The 24717-nt window shown below is 37.4% G+C and overlaps 1 protein-coding gene across 3 annotated transcripts in view; it reads left to right on the top strand.

Moving 5' to 3' along the window:
* LOC149786939 (uncharacterized) overlaps positions 1–23078 on the top strand; it is a 34741-nt gene extending 11663 nt beyond the window's left edge. For 2 of the 3 annotated variants that reach the window (XM_089977470.1, XM_089977471.1), the window contains 3 exons: positions 19330–19492; positions 21521–21690; positions 22146–23078. In XM_089977470.1, coding sequence (XP_089833596.1) covers positions 19367–19492; positions 21521–21690; positions 22146–22197 — 348 coding nt within the window. In that variant the 5' untranslated portion in view covers positions 19330–19366 and the 3' untranslated portion in view covers positions 22198–23078. Of the gene's footprint in view, positions 1–17896; positions 19493–21520; positions 21691–22145 lie in introns of those variants that run through there. The other variant, XM_089977469.1, reaches the window with a different exon arrangement.
* The last annotated feature ends 1639 nt before the right edge of the window (positions 23079–24717 follow it).

Genomic DNA, 24717 nt, shown 5'->3' on the forward strand with positions numbered 1-24717 from the left:
ATTACAAATCAAATGCAACATGTAGAGATTACCCCACATGACCAAACCTGTGCCATTGTACTGATAAAAAAACTGACTACAGGACTTACTACACATTGTTTGATAAAATATGTGAAATATATAAAAGGACCAGTCAAGTTGTCAGTACATTTATTTATCTCATGTCTTACAAGGGACTGCTCTGGTGGCCTAGTGGTTAGAGCGTCCGCCTCGGATGCGGGAGGTCGTGGGTTTGATCCCCGGCCGAGTCATACCAAAGACTTACAGAAATGGTACTAACAGCTGCCTCGCTTGGCGCTCAGCATTAAGAGGTTAGTGTTAGGACTGGTCGGCCCGGTGTCAGGATAATGTGACTGGGTGGGACATCATGCTACATGTCTGCGGCATGATGCCCCAGTGCTAGACATCACTATAAACTGCCACATTGCAGACATCGTAGCGATATGACTGAAAAATTGTTACAGCTACGTTAAAAATCAAAATCACATCACGTCTTACAAGGACCAGCCAAGTTGTCACTACATTATCTCATGTCCTACAAGGACCAGCCAAGTTGTCACAGCATTATATCATGTCTTACAAGTACCAGACAAGTTGTCTTTACTCATTTCTTATATTTCCTAATCAATAATGGCTTGAAATATGTATTCTTGAATTTCTATGATTTCAATCTGTCAAGTCCCTCTAAAGTAACTCATCAAAAATGAAACTGAATGAAACACATGTACCTGATAATTATCATATTCATAAACCATTGTGAAACAGATATGTACATGATAAGTATCATATTCATAAACTTTTGTGAAATAGACATATGCCTGATAATTATCATATTCATAAACTATCATGAAACTGAAATATACCTGATACTTATCATATTAAAAAATTATCATATTCATAAACTATTCTGAAACCGATGTGTTGTTGTTGTTGTTGTGGGGTTTAATGCCATTTTTCAGCACACGATAGGCTATGTATGGCGGCCAGTATTAATGGTGGAGAAGAACCCTGGAAAACCCTGAGAAGAACCACCGACCCACGAGAAGTTACTGGCAAGCTTTCTCACATACCCACATTGGCCGAATCCTGGACTCGAACCCACGCAGACAGAGGTGAGATGGCAGTGATCTGTAACGGAGAGCGCTTTAGACCACTCGGCCACTCGGGGCCCCGAAACCGATGTGTACCTGATAATTATCATAACCATAAACTTTTATGAAACAGACATATACCTGATAATTATCATATTCATAAGCTATCATATTCATAAACTATTCTGAAACCGATGTGTACCTGATAATTATCATAACCAAAAACTATCATGAAACGTACATGTACCTGATAATTATTATAGTCATAAACTGTTATGAAATGACATGTACCTGATAATTATCAGTCATAAACTACTGTGAAACAGACATTTACCTGATAATTGAATAGTTTAAATGGTGCCTAATATGACTAAAACAAACACCTGTACAATTAAAAAAAACAATTTGATATAATTCTATCATAGCAACATCCTACCATTTTTTTTGAGGTGGCACTTTCTCCATATCAACTATCAAACTCTTGGCTGACTGTGGCATCCAGGACACCAAGTGTTATTTTCCCCAGCATTTCTGTGGCCAGAGCACTATAATATGGACTGAGGTTCTAAATACAGGTGCTCAGTAGAGCAAAGAACACTATCTTCCATTGTTCTTCCTGTCCTTAGACCATATATTGGAACTGTGATCAGTCAACTCTATCACATTTTCTGGATTTTAATACTGAAAGAAAACTATAACAATTAACAAGAAAACCAGTCTTGAATGTAATAAAAAACATCAAGTCCTTGCTGCTGGATATAAACTTAAGTCTAACTCTCAGTACATGTATTTAGATAGGATAAAATTTGAGTGTAACTTCAGTCTGACAATCGAGTGATTAAACAATGGTCACATTTTAGTGTAACTTCAGTCAGACAATCAAGTGATTAAACAATGTTCACATTTTAGTGTAACTTCAGTTTTAAATTTTTTGAGTAACTTCAACATAACTTTATCAGTAAAATAAATGCGGAACATAAGTTGGCCAACTTTGACACAAAGCATCCTGTCAAAGGGACCTTTCAATATAGAACAAACAATGTCAATGTGCAATCAAACAGTGATGCTGATAAAAAGCTGGACAAACACTGAAATGCCTGTTTTCTTAATTTTTGGAATCGATACCACTAGAAATATTGGAACAGAAAGTATTCATTTGGCCAAGATTTATGGCCAACTGCTTTTGCATTTGGCTCTTAGGCAGGTATCAATTAATGTTGCACCTCTTGTTAATCTGTTTTTCCAGGGCCAATTGGTGGACAAATCCTTGGTTTCAGTGCACAAGGAAATCCAGTCTCAGTGAGACCTCAAGGTCATTTAGGGCCCTGGAGGGAGTCATGATGCTGAGAAGGAAGATGATGAAAAGGCATTGGTGAATGAGAATAACATAATTGTGCTTATGGAATTTGGGAAACTAATGAGTTTTTGACTTATGGATTTGTTCTCTATCCTTGATAATGATGGCAACAAGTCTCTGGATTAGGATGATCAATTAATGTTGCACCTCTTGTTAGTCTATTTTTTTTCCCAGGCCAATTGGTGGCAAAAGTCCTTTGATTCAATGTTCAGTGAAATCAAGTCTCAGGGAGATATCATGGTCATTTATGGTCCTGTAAGGGTTCAAGATTTTGTGAAGGAATTTGATGGGAAGCCATTGGTGGATGAATATCCAATAATTGTGCTGATAGAATTGGTACATTAATGGGTTTTTGAATCATATATTTATTTTCTATCCTGGATAAAGATGACGCTGCAAGACTCTGGAGTATGATGAAAATACGCATGGCCTTAGAGAAAGTAAGATACATATGATGTCTGAACAAAATTAAAGAATTATGTTTTGTAGCAGAGGCAAAACTGAAGCTGAAATTTGTTTTGCTTGTCTGACGTTTTTGTTCAACAAATCATTTATAAAATTACTGTTATCGCCTTTTCTAACGGGTACCTACTTTATAGGGGCCCCAAGTGGCCGAGTGGTCTAAAGCGTTCTCCGTTACGGATCACGGCCATCTCACCTCTGCCTGCGTGGGTTCGAGTCTCGGATTCTGCCAATGTGGGTACATGAGAAAGCTTGCCAGTAGCTTCTCGTGGGTCGGTGGTTCGTTTCCGGGGTTTTACCGGGTTCTTCCTCCACCATTAATACTGGCAGCCATGTATAGCCTATCATGTGCTGAAAAATGGCGTTAAACCCTACAACAACAACAACAACAATCTACTTTATAGATTTTATGGTTGTTACAGTTTATCAACTTAAAACTATGCTTAAGAAAACACAGAAGTACCCCTTCCAATTGATAAATTTAAGTATGGACAAAAAAAGGTCTTTTATTTTGCAATGTATGAAAATTGAGAACCAGAAAAAAGTTTATTCACCTGGTTGTTGGGTATATCCAGTGTTTTCAATGGCAGCAGTTTGTATTGACTAGTCTGCTTGAGTTTATCTAAATATCACAAATATGAAAAGAAAACAAATGTAATCTCTGAACTTTTTTCAGTACCATCCACATCACTTGTAGTTGAATCAGAAATCTAATACCAGCTAGTTTTTGCCAGAACACCTCAACCGGAAGGATGTATAATATATATATATATATATATATATATATATATATATATATATATATATATATATATATATGGCAGCATAATCCTGGCTCATTAGCACCAAGTAAATGTAGGTATTCTAAACTTCTAAACTAGAGTCCCAAGTGGGCATGACATTATTCACATGGCTTAAATAACTTTATGTTAATATTGTAGTGCACATGATTGTGGAACTCATGCTAATTTAAAAAAAGCAACAAAAAAACATACCAGATACTCAGAATGCATAAATATCACCTATCATAACTGCAATCACTGCCTGTAGAACTTTGTAATTATCTCTGTATTTAGAGAATTGCTTGGGATTTATTTCCAAACTAACAGGGAATGTGCAGCCTAAATTTTCGGTTTTAGAATAGATTAGCACTAAGAACACAACCTATGTAAACTATCTTACAAATTTAATTTGATTTGACATATTTTACTGCAATAGCTCAGTGGTTAGCATGCTGGACCCATGACCAAAAGGGTGTGAGTTCAAACCCTACCGTCTGAAAAGCCTGTGTTATCTTCTGTGGTGTGACCTTAGATAAAGCACTTTGCTTCTATTGCCTCAGCATTAATTAACCTTTTTTAGTTGCTGCGCTAAAAAGCACCAAATCAAAACCTGTATTAAAAACTTCTTTCTAATGATAAAGGTAGAATTAACATGCATAGCCTCTTGTGCAAAATCAAAACCCACCTATTTTATAATCTTATATACTGACACTGATAACAATTGTATGAGAAATTATCTTCAATATCTTGAGAGGTAACAAGGTCAGCAAATGAGATTGATAGTATTCATTAATATATACAAATCACACTTTTATAGAACCTGTCTTTGACACTAATAATAATATAAGCTTGTTTACTAAGGAGGAGAAAAATCTTGCTGGAATTCAGTCTCTAGATGGGCAACAAGTTTAGTGAATCAGATAAGAAATACCCTCATTTATATGCTCACCTAATTTTCATATACATACTCTTCCAAAATTTTGATAATATGTAACTTTTTCACAAGCTGTTTCAGAATTTGTACACAAATATAGATGTTTAAGTGTTGACAACTTCAGCCAATCAGGTGCAAGGTCATATAATTAATATACATGCATTTCACTCATATTCATGCTTAAATATGATCATGATAACAAAAGCCTATTTACCAAGTTTGATCAAAATCCTATTGAAAAAATACAGTTTCAAGAGTTCCAAAACAATTAAGCCAATCAGCTGCAAGTCCAAGTCCTAAATAAAACTAGGACTGGCTCATAATAAAAAATAATCAATACCTTGATGATATTATAATTTTCCAAGTTTGATTAAAACCATATCCAAAATATAGTCTCAAGTGGTGTGAAGTTCAACTGATCATGTGCAGTATCACTTTATTAATATGTTGTGATCTTGCTTATAATAAAACATTCTAAATCTGAATGATATAAACCTATTTACCAAAAATAAAAATATGATTAGAAATAAAGTCTCTAAAGTGTTAACAAGCTCTTTCAATAACATGCAAAATGACCTTGTTAATATCACTGGACAACAAATTTTTACAAAAGTCATGTTACTGAAATAAAATTAGTCAATTCTTATCAATTTTTATGTGCTGAACACGAATATGACAGTCAAATTGCAAAATTGGCTCTAGTTTTTTTGTAATCTGCAAGAAATTAATGTTTACATAACGAAATGCATTCCAATAGTAAAAGGTCAACTGTAATAGCCTACCTATAAAAAATCAAGTCATTGACTACATCTTAGATTTCTTCGCCTGTCTCTTGTACAGCTGTTCGGGAGCATCTCTGAGGAGTGTCCAGCAGTAGTCAGCCAGCATTGTAGTGGACCATTTTCCCTGGTATCTTTGTTCCATTGTTGCGATATCTTGATGAAAACGTTCGCCGTGTTCATCACTAACAATACCACAGTTGCGAGGAAAGAAATCCAAATGGGAATGAAGGAAGTGAATCTTTAGAGACATATTGCAGCCAAGTTTCTTATACTTCATCAACATGTCTTCTACTAGTTCCTTATAGTTTTCTGCCCTAACATTTCCGAGGAAGTTTGTAGAAACTAGGCGAAAAGCATTCCATGCTTGTTTCGCGTCACCTTCCAGCAAGTTGTTGAACCGGTCATCTTTGAAAAGCTCTCGAATCTGAGGACCCACAAAAACTCCCTCTTTAATCTTTGCTTCGCTGAGTCGAGGGAATTTTTCATGCAGGTATCGGAATGCTGGCAAAGTCCGGTCAATGGCTTTCACGAAGTTCTTCATCAAACCTAGTTTGATGTGAAGGGGTGGTAGCAAGATTTTCTGAGCCTCAACCAGAGCTGGGTGTTGGATATTCTTCTCTCCAATGGCTACATTCTGCCTGTGAGTCCATTCCTTCCTCATGTAGTGCATTTCCCTTGCTCGGCTATCCCACTCGCATAAGAAACACATGTATTTTGTATATCCTTGCTGCAGTCCCATTAAAAGGGCAACTACCTTCAAATCACCACAGAGGTGCCAGCTGTACTTGTTATACTCAATGGAATTCAGTAGCTGCCTTAAGTTATCGTATGTCTCTTTCATGTGGACAGCATACGCTACTGGAATAGATGGAAGAATGTTTCCATTGTGCAAAAGCACAGCCTTGAGACTCAGTTTCGAAGAGTCCACAAATAGTCTCCATTCTTGTGGGTCATGAGTGATTTTTAAAGCATTCATGAGGCCCTCAATATCGGAACAGAATATCAGATTACTTTCCTTTCTGAAGAAAGGCTCCAATTGCTGGTGGCGCTTTCGATATGCGGTAATTGTGACATCTTCTTCTAGAAGATTCCATTGTTGGAGTCTTGATCCTAGCAATTCTGCCTTGTTCTTTGATAAGTCCAAATCACGAATCAGGTCATTTAGTTCTTCCTGTGTTATTCTGTATGGGGTTGATGATGCACCACAGTGAAAATCTGGATCACTGCATGCTGATGGACCAGGAGAAGAACAGGTCGACTCACCTTTGTCTTCGTCAGATGAATCAAGAGAATATTCTGCTGGAGGTTCTGGAATAGGAAGTCCCTCACCATGTGGAACTGGTCTCAATGCAGACGGAATGTTTGGGTAGACTATTCTCGACTTCTTTCGCTTCGTTGTTCCGCCGGAAAGAGGAGGAACCAAGCAGAAGTAACAGTCATTTAGGTGGTTGCTTGGCTCTCTCCACACCATTGGGACTGCAAACGGCATTGATGACCTTTTGCAATTCAACCACTGTGAAAGCTGTGTTGTACATGTAGCACAGCATATATGCGGAGCCCAAGGCTTGTCTTGGTCACCAACCTTGCATCCGAAGTAAAGATGATATGCCTTCTTCACTTGAGAATTGATACTTTTCTTCTGGTTGGCAAATGTCACTTCCCCACAAATATAGCAAAAATTGTCCGCGGTATTAACACACTTTCGAGGCATTACTGTTCTTTATTGTACGTAAATGGATAAAATAATAAGTTTTATGTAACAGTAGCTTGAACTGTCTCGCACAACGTCTAAAATATTTTAAATGCTGAACCTATCTGATTGGGCTTTATATAGTACACTGCTTACATCAGCTTCAGCAGCCGCCTGGCATTAGTATAATAGGCCTACACATGTATAGTACACTGCTGACGTCAACTTACTTCAGCAGCCGCATGGCATTAGTATTGCATTGCATCAGAAAATGATGCAATCAACTGTGGATGATGTGAGCATGATGGTATTATGCAATGTTACATCATTATTCCGGATGTTGCTGCAGTCCTACTGGAGAAATTTACACAGTGAAACATAGAAAATGAGGTATATGAATATCTTCAAAACGAGAGCCAATACAAATTTTTCACGGTTATATTCGTGTTCGGCACACCAAAATACTACAGATTAGGGCCTTTTCAAGTCAGTAATGATTTCACTGTTGACCAGTGTATTCATCGATCCTGCTCATCAGTGTACTCATCCAGGATGTAAAAGATTTAAGCCTATTCATCAAAATTGATCAAAACTATATCATTTGCACAAATGTGTGTATTCTGATCGACAGACATATAAATACAAATAAATAAATGAATATTATTGTTCTTATTTAAGGGGACTAGCAAAAGTAACATGAAAACAGGTTTTGAAATAATAAACATTTTCTACAGCATGGAAAATTTACTGCACCTAACCTAAGCTATTGCCGCATTAATCTAAGGTTACTTTAATCTAACAGTAGAGAATCAACAGAATGATATTTACCTAACAGGAACATGCTAGGAAATGTAGACGATATATACTTGGACTCGGTGTACTTGAATAAAGGCGGGGGGGGGGGGGGGGGCAGAGAATTGCCATCTCTTTTTAATATACAAAATAATATTGACCTACTTTTATTTATGTAATGTATGCTTGTCTCTCAATTCTATACCAGGTGAGAAAGGTAAATTCAGTTTAGCAAAATGCTAACAGTTATTATTATAATTATTATTATTATTGATTATTATTTACAGTGTAGGAACAGTCAGTTCAGTGTTTACTATGTCTAACTTATCACAAAAAGGGAGAGGTTTGAATCCTATCAGTGATTCAGCCCACATCATCTAATGTGGTGTGTCCTTGGGCACTTTACTCCAATTGACCTTGCACCATATAAATTACTTTTGCTTCTGTCACAAAACACTAAACCAAAATCATTTATGATGAAAAACTCTATCCAACACTAAGGCTGGGTGATGCCTACTGTACATACTCACATACAAGTCAAGTCCAACTGCAAACTTCAGAGCCCCAGATCTGCCATCGCATATTGAACCAGCAGATCTGGAACTGTGTAAATTGTTCGGAGTAATCAGTTGAACAAACAACACTGACCCTGAACAGCAAGTGAATTATGCTATACCAGATCAGGATCTTTGTTGTTTGTAGCTTGACTCAACTTGTAGTATATATATATATATATATATATATATATATATATATATATATATATATATATATATATATAAAGAACTGTCAATTATCAATATGCATCATATAGTGCTAGCACATTTCATATACTGCTATTAAAGCACATATAATAAAAATTTACTCGATTATAAGTAAAGTCAAATTACAGGCAACAAAGATCTGATCTGCTGTAGCATAATGCACCTGCAGATTAGGGCCTACTTGGTATATGTATATTTGATACATGTATACGTGTTATATGTACATAACTTGCTGTTGTATTTTCGGCTTACTGAGCTAATGTCAGTTGACACAATAGCACACAATAGGCTATAGCTGCTTTTATATACTGCCAGTAGAACACACACACACATGTGTGTGTTTGTGTATATATATATATATATATATATATATATATATATATATATATATATATATATATAATGCTGATATATTATTACTTGCTGATTTCCTGTCAGTTCACATAAAAGCACACAATAGGCTATAACTGCTTTTATATACTGCCAGCAGAGCACACACACATATGTATGTATATGTGATGTGATGTGATTTTGATTTTTAATGTAGCTTTAACAATTTTTCAGTCATATCGCTACAATGTCTGCAATGTGGCAGTTTATAGTGATGTCTAGCACTGGGGCATCATGTCGCAGACATGTAGCATGATGTCCCACCCAGTCACATTATCCTGACACTGGGCCGACCAGTCCTAACACTAGCCTTTTAATGCTGAGCGCCAAGCGAGGCAGCTGTTAGTACCATTTTTGTAAGTCTTTGGTATGATTCGGTCGGGGATCGAACCCACGACCTCCCGCATCCGAGGCGGACGCTCTAACCACTAGTCCACCGGAGCAGTGTATGTATATGTGTGTGTGTGTGTGTGTGTGTATATATATATATATATATATATATATATATATATATATATATATATATATATAATGCTGATATATTATTACTTGCTGATTTCCTGTCAGTTCACATATAAGCACCCAGTAGGCTATAACTGCTTTCATATACTGCCAGTAAAGCACATATATATGGGAATAACTTAAAAATTCTGATGTATTATGTGCTTGCAGATTTCCTGTCAGTTAAAATAATAGCACACAGTCGGTTGTAACTGTTTTCTAGCAGAATCATGTAGGACATACTTTTGAATGCACATGCTTGGGTCACCGGCACAGTTATTGTACAAGTATATTTTAGCGACTTTGTATTTCTCTTGTCTCAGATGAGTTCATGACTCCAAATATCCAATAGACATTCATAGCATATAAACTTGTAAGGTCTGTCACTTCTGAAAGTTGTATAGTAGGGCTATTTCCATCTTACAGTTAAGTGTGGGTTAACGAGGAGGGTGGGTAATTTTCCCCAACAACCAATGAAGAACCATCTATTTTGACCTTAGTACAGGTCAAAGGCAGATTTAATGGAACAATTAAATAGAGGTATTCCTTTTGGTATAAACATTTTCTGGAGTTATTTTTCATTTTAACTTTTCTATCTCATATTTTTCTTTACTCTTTTAATCCAGAATAGCTATTTATGAGCATTTCAACTTCATCACAGGTTTCATCCTTAAGTGTCCAATCTGGTGAAAAGATCTTAAAAGGCTCTGCATCTGAATTTTCTTTCCGAACTTTCTATTGAATATTTTTTTTAAGGCTGGGTAGGGTTCACTTGGAAATTATGTCATTTATAATTAAAAATCAAATAAACTTGTCAATGGTGGCAAACATTAAAAATGTGTAGACACTTACTGGTAAAATGTATATGCTGATTTTCCACACATTAAAATGTATTGATATTTACTGGTAAAATGAATATGGCTGATTTTCCACACATTAAATAGTATTCATAATGGTGACATATCATTTCGAATGGCCATGGCCCTAGTGAACATGAATCAAGCTATGCAAGCCATATGACATATTAGATTTACAAGTTATGCATTAAAAAGTAAAAAATCCAATATTTTAGTTTTTAGTCCTGATAAAAAAATAAAATGCATGAACTAACAAGTTTTTAATTACACTGGTTTTTAAGTTACCTGTTGCCTGTCTACTTTTCAATCTGTACTGCTCTGTGTGATCATCTTAAAATGTCAAATTTAATATTCTAAAAAGATAAATTAGTTTGTTTTTAAACAAGGAAATAAATGAGGACGTCTGACAATGATACATTCAACATGTAAATTACCATACTAAATTTATTTAAATCTTTTGAGTGTTACAGGTTATATATATATATATATATATATATATATATATATATATATATATATATATATATATATATATATATATATATGAATGCATACCTATACCTCAGTACATGTATGCACATACTTATGTTTCCAACAACAGTTGTGGGCACAAGTATGCAAATATGGTGGAAAAAGATATATATATATATATATATATATATATATATATATATATATATATATATATATTTGGGAGTAGCTCGTCCACCTTTGATCCCCACCAAGCGCTCAGCTCTCACCTGTAGCTCCAAGCAGCTGTAGCATGCACAGTGGCCAGACCATGGGCAATGGCTTGGACTGGCCGGCTAAACTAGGTTGAGGGTAACCAACGGGCCTCAAACCCTGAATGACTTAGGAGCTTGCCTATCCTTGCATGCAAAGCCAGCTTCGACAGACTGGGTGGAAGAGATCAACCGAGTGATCCAATAGCCACGAAGGCAAATCTGCAGACGCTTTGTGGAGAGCACAGTGCATGACAAGGCACTGAAGACGTCATGGCCATCCAATGCGTCTGAAGTAGTCCACAGCCATGACGAATCTTCATACCACTGAGTTCCAGTTACAAAGGCCATGAGAGTGAGGCTATCTCTGTGCAAAGGTTGCTTCATCTTAATCTCCTTTACGCACAGGTTATGTTGTGATAGATTCATCCTCATCACACTCATCATTCATTATCTGCACCTACCAAAGTCCTACGGCGACTGCGAATGGTGATGCAATAGGTGGAGATGACCACTGGGAGTTGCAGTCATAGCCCTGCATGTAGATGGTGCTTGGAAAAGTGGTTGCTTTGCTCTGTATCCAGGTCAGCAGAACAGTTCGGCAGCATCCAGGGCGACTGAGCAGACCTTTTCAGGACAGTGCTGCTCACCTTGCATAGGGAGGGGCCTCGGGAAGGTGGCCTAAAAGTAGCCTGCCCTTCAAAATCTGGCCAGCTTGCCACAGCTGGCAAGATCATCCATATCGGCAGTCAAAACTATCAAAGACAAATAGTATTGGATCATGGAACATCCATACTCTCATGGACAAAAAGAACTTAGCAAGACCTCACAGGAGAACAGCCCTAGTTGCTAAGGAGCTTTCACACTACAATATCGACAGTGCAGCCTTGAGTGAAACCAGGAATGCAGAGGAAGGTTCTCTGACTGAGCTAGCATGTGGCTAAACATTCTTCTGGAAAGGAAAATCCCAAAATGAGGACAGGATCCATGGAGTCGGCCTGGCTAACAAATCAAGTCTTCTGGAGCAGCTTCCAGACCTGCCTATTGGTATCAATGAGAGGCTAATGAAACTGCGATTACCTATCAGCCACAAACGCCACGAACAATCATCAGCGCCTATGCCCCTACCCTCTCGAGCCCAGTGGAAACCACTGAGCAGTTCTATATGGACCTCAGCTCTGTACTGTTCTCAGTTCCAGCTGATGACAAGATCATACTACCGGAAGACTTCAGCGCCCATGTTGGCTGCAGGTATGGTCGATGGAAAGGTGTGCTTGGAAAGCACGGTGTTGGCAAGATGAAAAACAACAGCCTGCTCCTACTCAGCAAGTGTGCATAATTTGACCTCCTAATCACAAATTCAATGTTCAAAATGGCAAACAATCACAATAACATCTAGATGCACCCCAGAACTCAACAATGGCACTTAATCAACTATATTATGGTCCGCCAATACAATGCCCAGGATGTCCTCATTACCAAGGCCATGCGAGGAGCAGAATGATGGACAAACCACAAACTTGTCCAAACTACCCCAAAGCTGTGCATCGCCCCACATCACCCAATGCGTCCTAAGCTTGTGCGCACAGCCTTCTACATTGTCAAACTCCAGCAGCCTTCCATCCAGCTAAATTTCCAGAAGAGCCTAGATGACAAGCTGTCCACCAACGGACCTATACGTGGAAATGCCTCCAAGAAATGAAACAAGCTCAGGGCCATGATAAGAGAAACAGCTATGGCGACTCTGTGTCCCAAGAAATGAACTCATCAAGACTGGTTCTACGAGAACAATGGTACCATTGAAGATCTGCTTGCCAGAAAGAACAAAGCATTCATGAGATGGCAGAATGACACAAACTCCATCCTCAAAAAAGACCGCTTCAAATGGTATCAAGCTGAAGCTCAGGGAGAAATCAGCAAGATTCATGACCATTCGTTGGAAAGGAAAGCTGATGAAGTGCAACGCTCTGCCGACACTAACAACTCTGAAGCATTCTACAATGCCATTAAGTCAATCTTCAGCCCTTCAGAGTCTGGTTCTGCCCCCTTGCTTGCTGCAGATGGCAGTACACTAATAAAGGACAAGGCTGGCATTAAGGACAGTTGGAAACAACACTTTAGTCAGCTCCTAAACCTGTCCTCGTCGGTCAGCCAATCTGTTCTTGAACAAATACCCCAACAGCCAACGCACGACCAACTGGATGTTCCTCCAACGAATATAGGAGTTATGGGTGGCCATTTAAAAAATGAACTATGGCAGGGCACCTGGAAAGGATGGTATCCCAGCAGAGGTGTACAAGGCTCTCAATGAACAGACTCTGAGGGTATTCCACAAAGTGCTAATCAGCATCTGGATGGAAGAGATGCCAGATGACCTCTTCGATGAATCAGTTGTGATAATCTATAAGAATAAAGGCACACGTGTGGACTACAATAACTACAGAGGCATCTCATTGCTCTCCATAGCTTGCAGAATACTTGCTCGCATCATTCTCAACAGACTTATTGCGGCAGTGTCAGAAGATAACGAGTCTCAGTGTGGTTTTTGCCCAGACCGCAGCACCGTTGCCATGGTCATAGCAGTTAGACAAATCCAGGAGAAGTGCCTTGAGCAGAACATGAATATGTATGCCGTCCGCGTGTACCTGACAAATGCTTTAGAGACAGTCAACAGAGACGGACAGTGGGTAGTACTCAAGAAGCTTGGATGTACTTAGAAGTTTACCAATCTCATCTGGTTCTTCCACGATGACATGACTGGAGAGATTCTCTCAGACGGCGAACCATCTGATGAATTCCCCATATCTAATGGTGTCAAACAGGGATGTGTACTTGCTCCGGTACTCTTCAACCTCTTCTTCACACGGGTACTGCTCCATGCCACCAATGACCTTGACCTTGGTATCTACATTATATATTGCCTGGATGGATCAGTGTTTGATCTCCGACGCCTAGCTTCAACAGCAAAGACGCTAGAAAGACTCATCACTGAAGCACTCGTTGCAGATGAATGTGCCATCATGGCCCATGAAGAGATTCACCTACAGGCAATCATAGACAGGTTCGCTCAAGCCTACAACCTATTAGGACTCACAATTAGCCTAGGAAAAATAGAAGTCCTCTTCCAAATCTATCCATAAACACTGTCCAATCACAACCCTGCATCACCATTGGCGACACGCAGCTGAAGAATGTGGACAGTTTCAAATACCTTGGCAGCACAATATCCAGTGATGGCTCACTGGACAAAGATCACTGTGAGGATCCAAAAAGTCAGTCAAGCACTCGGACGACTGCAAACTAAGGTCTTGCAGCACAAGGAGATACGCCTGTCAATAAAGATGAAAGTGTACAATACAGTTGTCCTCACATCTCTCTTGTATGACTGTAAAACATGGACTCTATCAAAGGCATGTCAGTCAGAAGCAACAATTCCACCAGCGCTTCCTGAGATCCATCATGCGGATCAAGTGGCAGGACCGGATTACCAACTAGGAAGTCCTTGATAGAGCCAGCACAACAAGCATCGAAGTTAAACTAATTCAGGCCCAGCTTCGTTGGACTGGCCATGTCATCCGCTTGGATCAAGACAGAATCCTAAAGCTGCTGTTCTTTGACGAGCTACCCCAGGGCAACCGAAACTATCGCAGGAGGTACAAAGACAATCTCACATCAAATAGACAGACATTCAACCCCACCAGCTCGAGCTCACTGCCTCAGACAAAAGCCAATGGTGACCCTGGACCAAAAAAGCCTGTCCTACCTTCAAGGTTGATAGCCACCAGCATCTTGCTGCAGCTCGTGAGATACGTCACAGATCTGTATCCCAGCCTCCCCCAACCACCGGTGTCCCATGCCCCACCTACAACCGCCTGTTTTCATCTGAATTTGGACTCCAGAGCCACATTCGTGTCCATCGTAGATGAGATCGCACAACTTGTCTTCCTCGGCTCAAGAGACTACCAAGACACACACACACACACACACACACACACACATATATATATAGATCCACGAGAAACTACTGGCAAGCTTTTTCACATATCATCACTGGCCAAGTCAGAGACTCAAATGGAGTTGCTATTGCAGTAATTAGGGCCCCTTTGTATGTATGTATGTATGTTTGTATGCATGTATGCATGCATGTACGTACTTATGTGTGCATGCGTGCATGCATGTATGTATGTTTGTATGTGTGTGTGCGTGCGTGTATGTATGTATGTATGTATGTATGTATGTATGTATGTATGTTGGATGAATCACAGTATAGAGAGATGGTATGGAATGTTCTTCAAGTCCATGCGTTGGACTGAAGTGTTTGCATAATTGTGAACTATGCGGAATAATAATTTACTGCTGACTCAACTGACGGGTGGAAATTTTCCAAACGGCAAAATGATTATTTTAGATATGAGTTTTAGAATTATTACGCCCGCTAATTCTGATTTTAAAAGAAAATAGTTTGCTAGATCCATTAAATAGCTTGTGCTAAAAATGACTGAAATAAATAAAGGTTTTTAAAAATTATATTTGCAGTATCTCAGGCTATCTTGGAGAGAACAGGTTTAGTGGGAGCCTATTATAAGTTATATAACTGATGATCCGCTATAAATCAGTTCATAAAAAAAATCCTTTTGTGAATAGGACTGAGATATGATACCATTGTATATTTAGTCTGAAATCACTTTTTGTCCTTCATATTATGGCAAGCATGACCGCTTTTTTTTATTTTCTATGGGTAACAATGGTATATTGATGAAGGACTAATAATTATATATTTTGACTTGATTATATGGGACGTTACCCCTTAAATCTTGCCCTTTACAACTGTAATCTCCTCTACACATACACGCTCAGTTATGTATTTAATTTAGAACTCCTCGTTTACTTCTTGTTCTTATACCAGAATTAAGGTCATGGAATCTGTTTATCATTTGCTACATCATGTCTGGCACACATGAGGTCTGTTTATCCTTGGTTACATCATGTCCAGCACACATGAGGTCTGTTTATCCTTGGTTACATCGTGTCCGGCACACATGAGGTCTGTTTATCCTTGGTTACATCATGTCCAGCACACATGGAGTCTGTTTATCCTTGGTTACATCATGCCCAGCACACATGAGGTCTCTTTATCCTTGGTTACATCATGTCTGGCACACATGAGTTCTGTTTATCCTTGGTTACAGCATGTCCAGCACACATGAGGTCTGTTTATCCTTGGTTACAGCATGTCCAGAACACATGAGGTCTGTTTATCCTTGGTTACATCATGTCCAGCACACATGGAATCTGTTTATCCTTGGTTACATCATGCCTCGCACACATGAGGTCTGTTTAGCCTTGGTTACAGCATGTCCGGCACACTTGAGGTCTGTTTAGCCTTGGTTACATCATGTCCAATATACATGGAATCTGTTTATCCTTGGTTTCATCTTGTCCAGCTCACATGGGATATATTTACCCTTGGTGAAATCATGTCCAACACACATGGATTCTGTTTATCCTTGGTTACATCATGTCTGGCACACATGAGGTATGTTTATCCTTGGTTACATCGTGTCCAGCACACATGGATTCTGTTTATCTTTGGTTACATCTTGTCCAGCTCACATGGGATATATTTATCCTTGGTTACATCATGTCCAACACACATGGGATCTGTTTATCCATGGTTACATCTTGTCCAACACATATGAGGTCTGCTCATCCATGGTTACATCATGTCCAGCACACATGAGGTTTGTTTATCCTTGGTTACAGCATGTCCAGCACACATGAGGTCTGTTTATGCTTGGTTACATCATGTCCTGCACACATGAGGTATGTTTATCCTTAGTTACATCATGTCCAGCACACATGAGGTTTGTTTATCCTTGGTTACAGCATGTCCAGCACACATGAGGTCTGTTTATGCTTGGTTACATCATGTCCTGCACACATGAGGTATGTTTATCCTTAGTTACATCATGTCCAGCACACATGGAATCTGTTTATCCTTGGTTACATCATGTCTGGCACACATGAGGTCTGTTTAGCCTTGGTTACAGCATGTCCGGCACACATGAGGTCTGTTTAGCCTTGGTTACATCATGTCCAGTATACATGGAATCTGTTTATCCTTGGTTTCATTTTGTCCAGCTCACATGGGATCTATTCACCCTTGGTGAAATCATGTCCAACGCACATGGATTCTGTTTATCCTTGGTTACATCATGTCCTGCACACATGAGGTATGTTTATCCTTAGTTACATCATGTCCGGCACACATGGAATCTGTTTATCCTTGGTTACATCATGTCTGGCACACACAAGGTATGTTTATCCTTGATTACATTATGTCCAGCACACATGGATTCTGTTTATCTTTGGTTACATCTTGTCCAGCTCACATGGGATATATTTATCCTTGGTTACATCATGTCCAACACACATGGGATCTGTTTATCCATGGTTACATCTTGTCCAACACACATGAGGTCTGCTCATCCATGGTTACTTCATGTCCAGCACACATGAGGTCTGTTTATCCTTGGTTACATCATGTCCTGCACACATGAGGTATTTTTATCCTTGGTTACATCATATCCAGCACACATGGAATATATTCATCCTTGGTTACATCATGTCCAACACACATGGATTCTGTTTATCCTTGGTTACTTTATGTTCAGGGCTGGAAAATCCTAAAAGAATTGTGTCCAATTTCATGATGTTAATGAAAACCATAATTTCTACTTCATATTCTGTAAAATAATGTGGGCAAAAGAAAGTTTTACTTGCCCAGCAAAATGTTTAACTTGCCTTGGACTGTCAGCATTGTTTTTTTTCCTCTGTTGATTGTTTATCTTCTATCTGTGTGTGTGTGTGTGTGTGTGTGTGTGTGTGTGTATGTATGCATGTATGTATGTGCATATATATATATCTCACATTGTTTACATATCCATTCATGATTTGTTCTATTGTTTATGAAATTTACCTTTTAGGTCATTTAAAGTGTTTTATTCAACCAGTAATTGAGTTGTGCTGGTTCGTTTGGCAGAACATTGGACTTTTAACCAAGTTTCTTTGGTTTGATACCCATCCAGGCCAACTGTCATGGCATGTTCATGGGAAAGGCACATAGGTCCCTACGCCTGATTTAACCATTAATGTGTTGAAAGTTCTGCTAAAGACCAACCAACATCATATTCAGCAATTGCATCTCCATGAAAAATGATCATTCACAGTTTACTGTGAAAACACAATTTTCTGAATTTTCCCCACACATTTATATCCCCCAGACTCATACTCTTCTTCTGTGACCTGTTTGTATAGCTGTGGTAGATCAGTTGGTAGAACATCAGACTTCAATCCAGTGGTCTTGGGTTCAGCACCCACCCAAGCCAGCCTGGGTACTAAACTGTATAGCTGTCTCCTTGGAAATGGCATTTAACACCCATTTTCTGGGTATGATATAGCAAATAATGTGTTGAATATGCCGTTAAAATCGACGTCCATTCACTCCACAGCAGTCACTAATGTTACAGATGAGCTTCCTCAACTTTACAAATTCATTTTAAGGAAGTCAATTCAGAATTAAATAGTGAATCTTCTGTAATGTAATTTTTTGGTGAAGTTTTTAAATCAATTGATTTAAATTGCCTGTTCTAGTGACATTTGATAAACTACTTATAACTATTTGTAATTAAAAAACAGTAATTTATTATGCTTTTTTTGTAATTACAATGGTGTTATTTATTATGCTTTACTTTAATTACAATGATATTATTTATTATGCCTTTTTGTAATTTAATAATGTAATTTAGCTACTCATTTCATTTAAAATTAATTACAGTGTGTAATTTATAATGTGCTCATATGAGGTCATAATGCCCAAAGACAAGGTACATAAGCCAAGAATTGAACACATACCTTAGTAAGGGATCAAACATTTAACAACATCAAAACTTCAGCATTTCATTGCTGCTGATAAAACATTACTTTAGCTCTTTGTCAATGATAAATGAGCTGACAATAACATTTCCTGATTTGAGAAATTTTCATTGCTCACATGCAACTTCATTTTGTCATTTCAGCAAGTACATTTTGTAACCCATAATGATCAATTTAGAACTCGAGAGAAAGTGCATGTCTTTATCATTTAATGTTTATAATGATCTAATATGAAGTAGTTACCTCATATATACAGATTATGTTTTTCAGAAAACATGCTAGTTTGTGTGAATTTAACAAAAAAGTGATGGATGCTCTACAGATGTACCACAACTTAATGAAGGAGACACCATTACCATATGGCTACAAGAGTCAAATGACCTTTAACCTCCAAATGGGAATGGGAATTGCACCACAATCAATGATGAACAAGGTAACAATTTATACATGTTGTCTTGACCCAAACTTTTGATCAGGATATCATACTGTTTGATGATGCCATTGTACTGTTTGACAAGGCTATAATACAGTTTAATGAGGCCATGATAATGTTTCATGAGGCTGTTGTACTGTTTGATGATGCCATTGTACTGTTTGACAAGGCCATAATACTGTTTAATGAGGCCATGATAATGTTTCATGAGGCTGTTGTACTGTTTGATAATGCCATTGTACTGTTTGACAAGGCTATAATACAGTTTAATGAGGCCATGATAATGTTTCATGAGGCTGTTGTACTGTTTGATGATGCCATTGTACTGTTTGACAAGGCCATAATACTGTTTAATGAGGCCATGATAATGTTTCATGAGGCTGTTGTACTGTTTGATAATGCCATTGTACTGTTTGACAAGGCTATAATACAGTTTAATGAGGCCATGATAATGTTTCATGAGGCTGTTGTACTGTTTGATGATGCCATTGTACTGTTTGACAAGGCCATAATACTGTTTAATGAGGCCATGATAATGTTTCATGAGGCTGTTGTACTGTTTGATAATGCCATTGTACTGTTTGACAAGGCTATAATACAGTTTAATGAGGCCATGATAATGTTTCATGAGGCTGTTGTACTGTTTGATGATGCCATTGTACTGTTTGACAAGGCCATAATACTGTTTAATGAGGCCATGATAATGTTTCATGAGGCTGTTGTACTGTTTGATAATGCCATTGTACTGTTTGACAAGGCTATAATACAGTTTAATGAGGCCATGATAATGTTTCATGAAGCTGTTGTACTGTTTGATGATGCCATTGTACTGTTTGACAAGGCCATAATACTGTTTAATGAGGCCATGATAATGTTTCATGAGGCTGTTGTACTGTTTGATGATGCCATTGTACTGTTTGACAAGGCCATAATACTGTTTAATGAGGCCATGATAATGTTTCATGAGGCTGTAGTTTTGCTTGATGATGATGTTGTACTGTTTGATGAAAATACTGTACTAATTAATGAGGGTGTAACTTTCAATGGTTTTGCAAAAACTTAATGGCTAATATTTCTTATAATAAATTTATGGATTTGAAAATTGTGCACTATTTTCTCTGCAGATAGATTTTGCATTTGGACATTATGTACTGTTTGTTCCACAAATAGATGATGGGAAATTGTGCTCTGTTGTCTCCACAGTTAGATCATCAATTTAGACATTATGTACTTTTGTCTCCATGGAGATAAATCACAGATTTGGAAATTGTGCACTATTGTCTCCACAGATCAGGGATTTGGAAATTGTGTACTGTTGTCTCCATGGATAGTTCATGGATTAAGACATTGTGTACCATCGTCTCCATGGATAGATCATCGATTTATAAATTGTGTACCATTATCTCCATGGATAGATCATGGATTTACAAATTGTGTACCATTGTCTCCATGGATAGATCATGGATTTAGACATTGTGTTCCATCGTCTCCATGGATAGATCATGGATTTATAAATTGTGTAACATTATATCCATGGATAGATCATGGATTTACAAATTGTGTACCATTGTCTCCATGGATAGATCATGGATTTAGACATTGTGTTCCATCGTCTCCATGGATAGATCATGGATTTATAAATTGTGTAACATTATATCCATGGATAGATCATGGATTTACAAATTGTGTACCATTGTCTCCATGGATAGATCATGAATTTAGACCTTGTGTACCATTGTCTCCATGGATAGATCATGGATTTATAAATTGTGTACCATTGTCTCCTTGGATAGATTATGGATTTATAAATTGTATATTGTTTTCTCAACAGGTGGATCATTATTTGGTCTTTATATTTTTTGTTGCAGGAATGTATATGAGAGTTTTCATGATGTGATTGCTTTTAATGCATAATAACTACTAATTGTTTTAAATTTGTTTATATAGTTATTCTTTATCATTGTTGTCATTATCAGTTATTTATTTTATTAATGCCATTGTTTATTATTATTATTATTATTATTCTAGCAACCAATGTACAATGGCCAGCAACAGTACATAATGCCAGGTCAAGGTCAGATGCCTTCAGTAAATCAAGGTCCAGGTGCGACGATGCCCCCTCCTTCAATTCAGCAAGGTCCTCAGCAGCCACAAGTACAACAAATGAACAGTGGATCATATCAAAACTTCACAAATAAGTAAGTTCATTTTTTATTTGTCTGTCATTAGAAAGGTATTTGTGAAATCCTGTACTCTGCAGATGTATGGATGGATGCCATGAATAATTTAGTTCTTGGAATGAATGCTTGTGTTGTTCGAACTGTAATTTTATGTCATTGTTTATTTTGCTCTTTAAAAGATTTAATGTATTATGAAAATTATCGGTATATAAAATAAGACTTAATGCATAATGAAACCAATAATATTTAACTAGTTGGTTATACATCTTTAGTAATGAAATCTTAGAAAGCACAAATTAAAATTTGGGTGAAGAGAGCAAGAGACAAGGAGAGAAAATATTTGATTGGATAAAGTATATTTTCAAGACCCAAAAAAATATGCATTACAAGAGTGACATATATGAATCTAAGATGTGGGAATAGGAATGGTGTCCAGTATTATAATACATGCTAATGGTGGTTACTTTTTTCAGCATACCAGGGCCATCTGGTTATCTCTTCCACATACCAAGAATCCAAGTGTGAGTCAGACTGTGCCACCAGTGTCACAGAACATGTTGCCCCAGTCTACATCGCACAGTATACCTGTTACAAGTTTACCTAGTGACTATGGGGCCTACAGTATGATTATTGGGGGTCAACAGCCTGTGTATCAACCCTAGATGCAGCAACAGCCTTTGTGAATAAACGTGGCAGTGTGTTCAGGATGATTCTTCATTGTGGTGATTGTGATTAGGACAGTGAGAATCAAGAGTCAGAGAGAAACAGAAGAGAATTGAAGTCGTCTCTTAAATAATTTGGATGTATATCAGAACGAGTCTGCCAGGAAGTGTTTATCTCATCTCACCCCACCCCATAATGGTGGTTAATTGTTTAGCAGAGAAAGAGAGAATATAATGTTCTGTTTAGGACTGTGTGTATGTATGCTAATAGATGATGCTGTTTGTCTAAGCAGAGCTTAATTTGAAGAGCTTGTTTTTCTGTTTTGTAATGATTGTGATGATTGATACTGGTTATATTTTTACAGATATTCGTCATTAAGCTAGATTTGTTGTCGTGTGTAAATTTGTGTCAGGCAATACTAGTATTACAGTGTTTATTGGCAATCATAAAACCAAAATCTTGTGCACCAGCCAGAAGTGCAGTCGGTGTTTTCTGATGGTGCATGTAATCAGTGTAAACTGCTTTTGGTAAAAGTTCTGGGTGTTTTGTGCTTTTTTGAATTGGTCATTCAGTGGATTCCACTTATTTGCATATATTTGATATTTGAATACAGTTACTAGGCATCAATCCTTTTCTTATTGATAATAAAATATGACCGTTTGTATGCATGCTTGTTATTTGGATATTTAAACCTTCAGTAATGTGCAACAGTCTTGTTCTGAATCTGTAACTGGAGTTACAAAGTGGAATTTTTTTCTCTGAAGAATCACAAATAGAAAAAAACATTAATTCAGGCTGTATATCACCTCAAAATTGTCACTTTTTCCCGTAGCAGAAGACATATATTTCATTTTCGTTTACATATGTGTTATATTATTTGCATCATTTATATCTAATTGTTTAGGACATATTTACAACAGAATGAAAAGAACTGTTAAAAAGCAAGTTGTAAATTTCACACAGAATTTATTAAATGGGTGTGTGATTTTTTTATGCCCAGATGCAATCGTGGTATGAATATATCATGTTAATTGGAACTCTAGAGAAACATTATTCTAAGTACACAAAACAACTTAATTTTATACTTTTTGATTACAATCTTGCATAAGAGTTGTCTCCCATGCCAAGTGCATATCAACAACATAACTCAAATGTTTAAGGTCACTGCCCTACAGAAGAGTGATCAAGAAAATAGAACAAGACATTATAATTTGTTCTCATGTATTTGAATGTACTAAGTGATTATCTGGTTATCTCAATAATTAAGATTTTAGTTTCTCTTTTTATAGTCAATGAATTTATCAGCAAACTTGCTCTGTATACGAAGCGATTTTAAATAAATCCTTCTTAATTTATTGTTACCCTTATGATTACCTCATGTAGCATTCAATGATGGTCATGCTTGCTTGAGATCTTGTTCCTCGGGGAGGGAATCAAGAATACAAAATTAAGTTATTAAAAGGTATTTACCCTATGACTCCATTTTGTAAATTTATGCATTCATTGTTTTAAAAAATTCATCTGGATTTATACAGATTGATGGAACATTACATATTTAAATACTTGATTAGGATGCTTGGCTATGATAGTCCACCATTGCCTTTGGTATATTGTCATGGGCCTTGCATCCTAAACCTTGCATTTGAGTAATGATATAATGCAATAACCGGCATTATCTTAATTAGCAATTGTGGAACTTTTCAATTCTTCCCATCATAAGCAAAGTCAGTGTTTTGTGATGGTCTATTTGATCATTAAAAACTACACTCACTGTTCATTTCAGGTTATTGTACAGTGGACATTACTTATTTGCTTGTCTTGGATATTGTGTACAGTTAAAATGCACCAATCCTTTTCTTCTATATTATGATAAAATTTGACAGCTTATAATGCATACTTGTTACTTGCACATGTTAGAAAGGCAAGGTCGTGCTGCTTGCTGTGATGTATGATATATTGCGATGTATTAGCATAGTTTGTCTTGTAATTATCTGTTATCATCAATAATGGATGGACTCTAAATTCAAAGAGTTATTAGAGTGATTGAGAGATTTTATTTATTTTTGTGTGTCATGGGCCTGAGTTTATAGCTCCACTGATCATTGACCAGAAGAGCTTATGGGATGGTCTTTTTCCATCATCTGTCCATTGTCCATCCATCCATTAGTATATGCGTAAAGACGAATTTCGCGAATATGTCCATATCTTTAATTATTACACAATAATAGCTCAAAACGTTATACCATACCATGGGCCAATATTCAAAACTGTCCCTCCGCCACCTAAAGCGGAGTCTAACATTCTGCTTGAGTGGTTCCTGTGACAGCCTTGAAAGGTTTTGTGTACATTTGCAATAACTTCAGATTGCAATCATTATATGTT

Source organism: Sinohyriopsis cumingii, chromosome 12 (assembly GCF_028554795.1).
Source record: "Sinohyriopsis cumingii isolate HCF-2022 chromosome 12, ASM2855479v2, whole genome shotgun sequence".
Classification (NCBI taxonomy): domain Eukaryota; kingdom Metazoa; phylum Mollusca; class Bivalvia; order Unionida; family Unionidae; genus Sinohyriopsis; species Sinohyriopsis cumingii.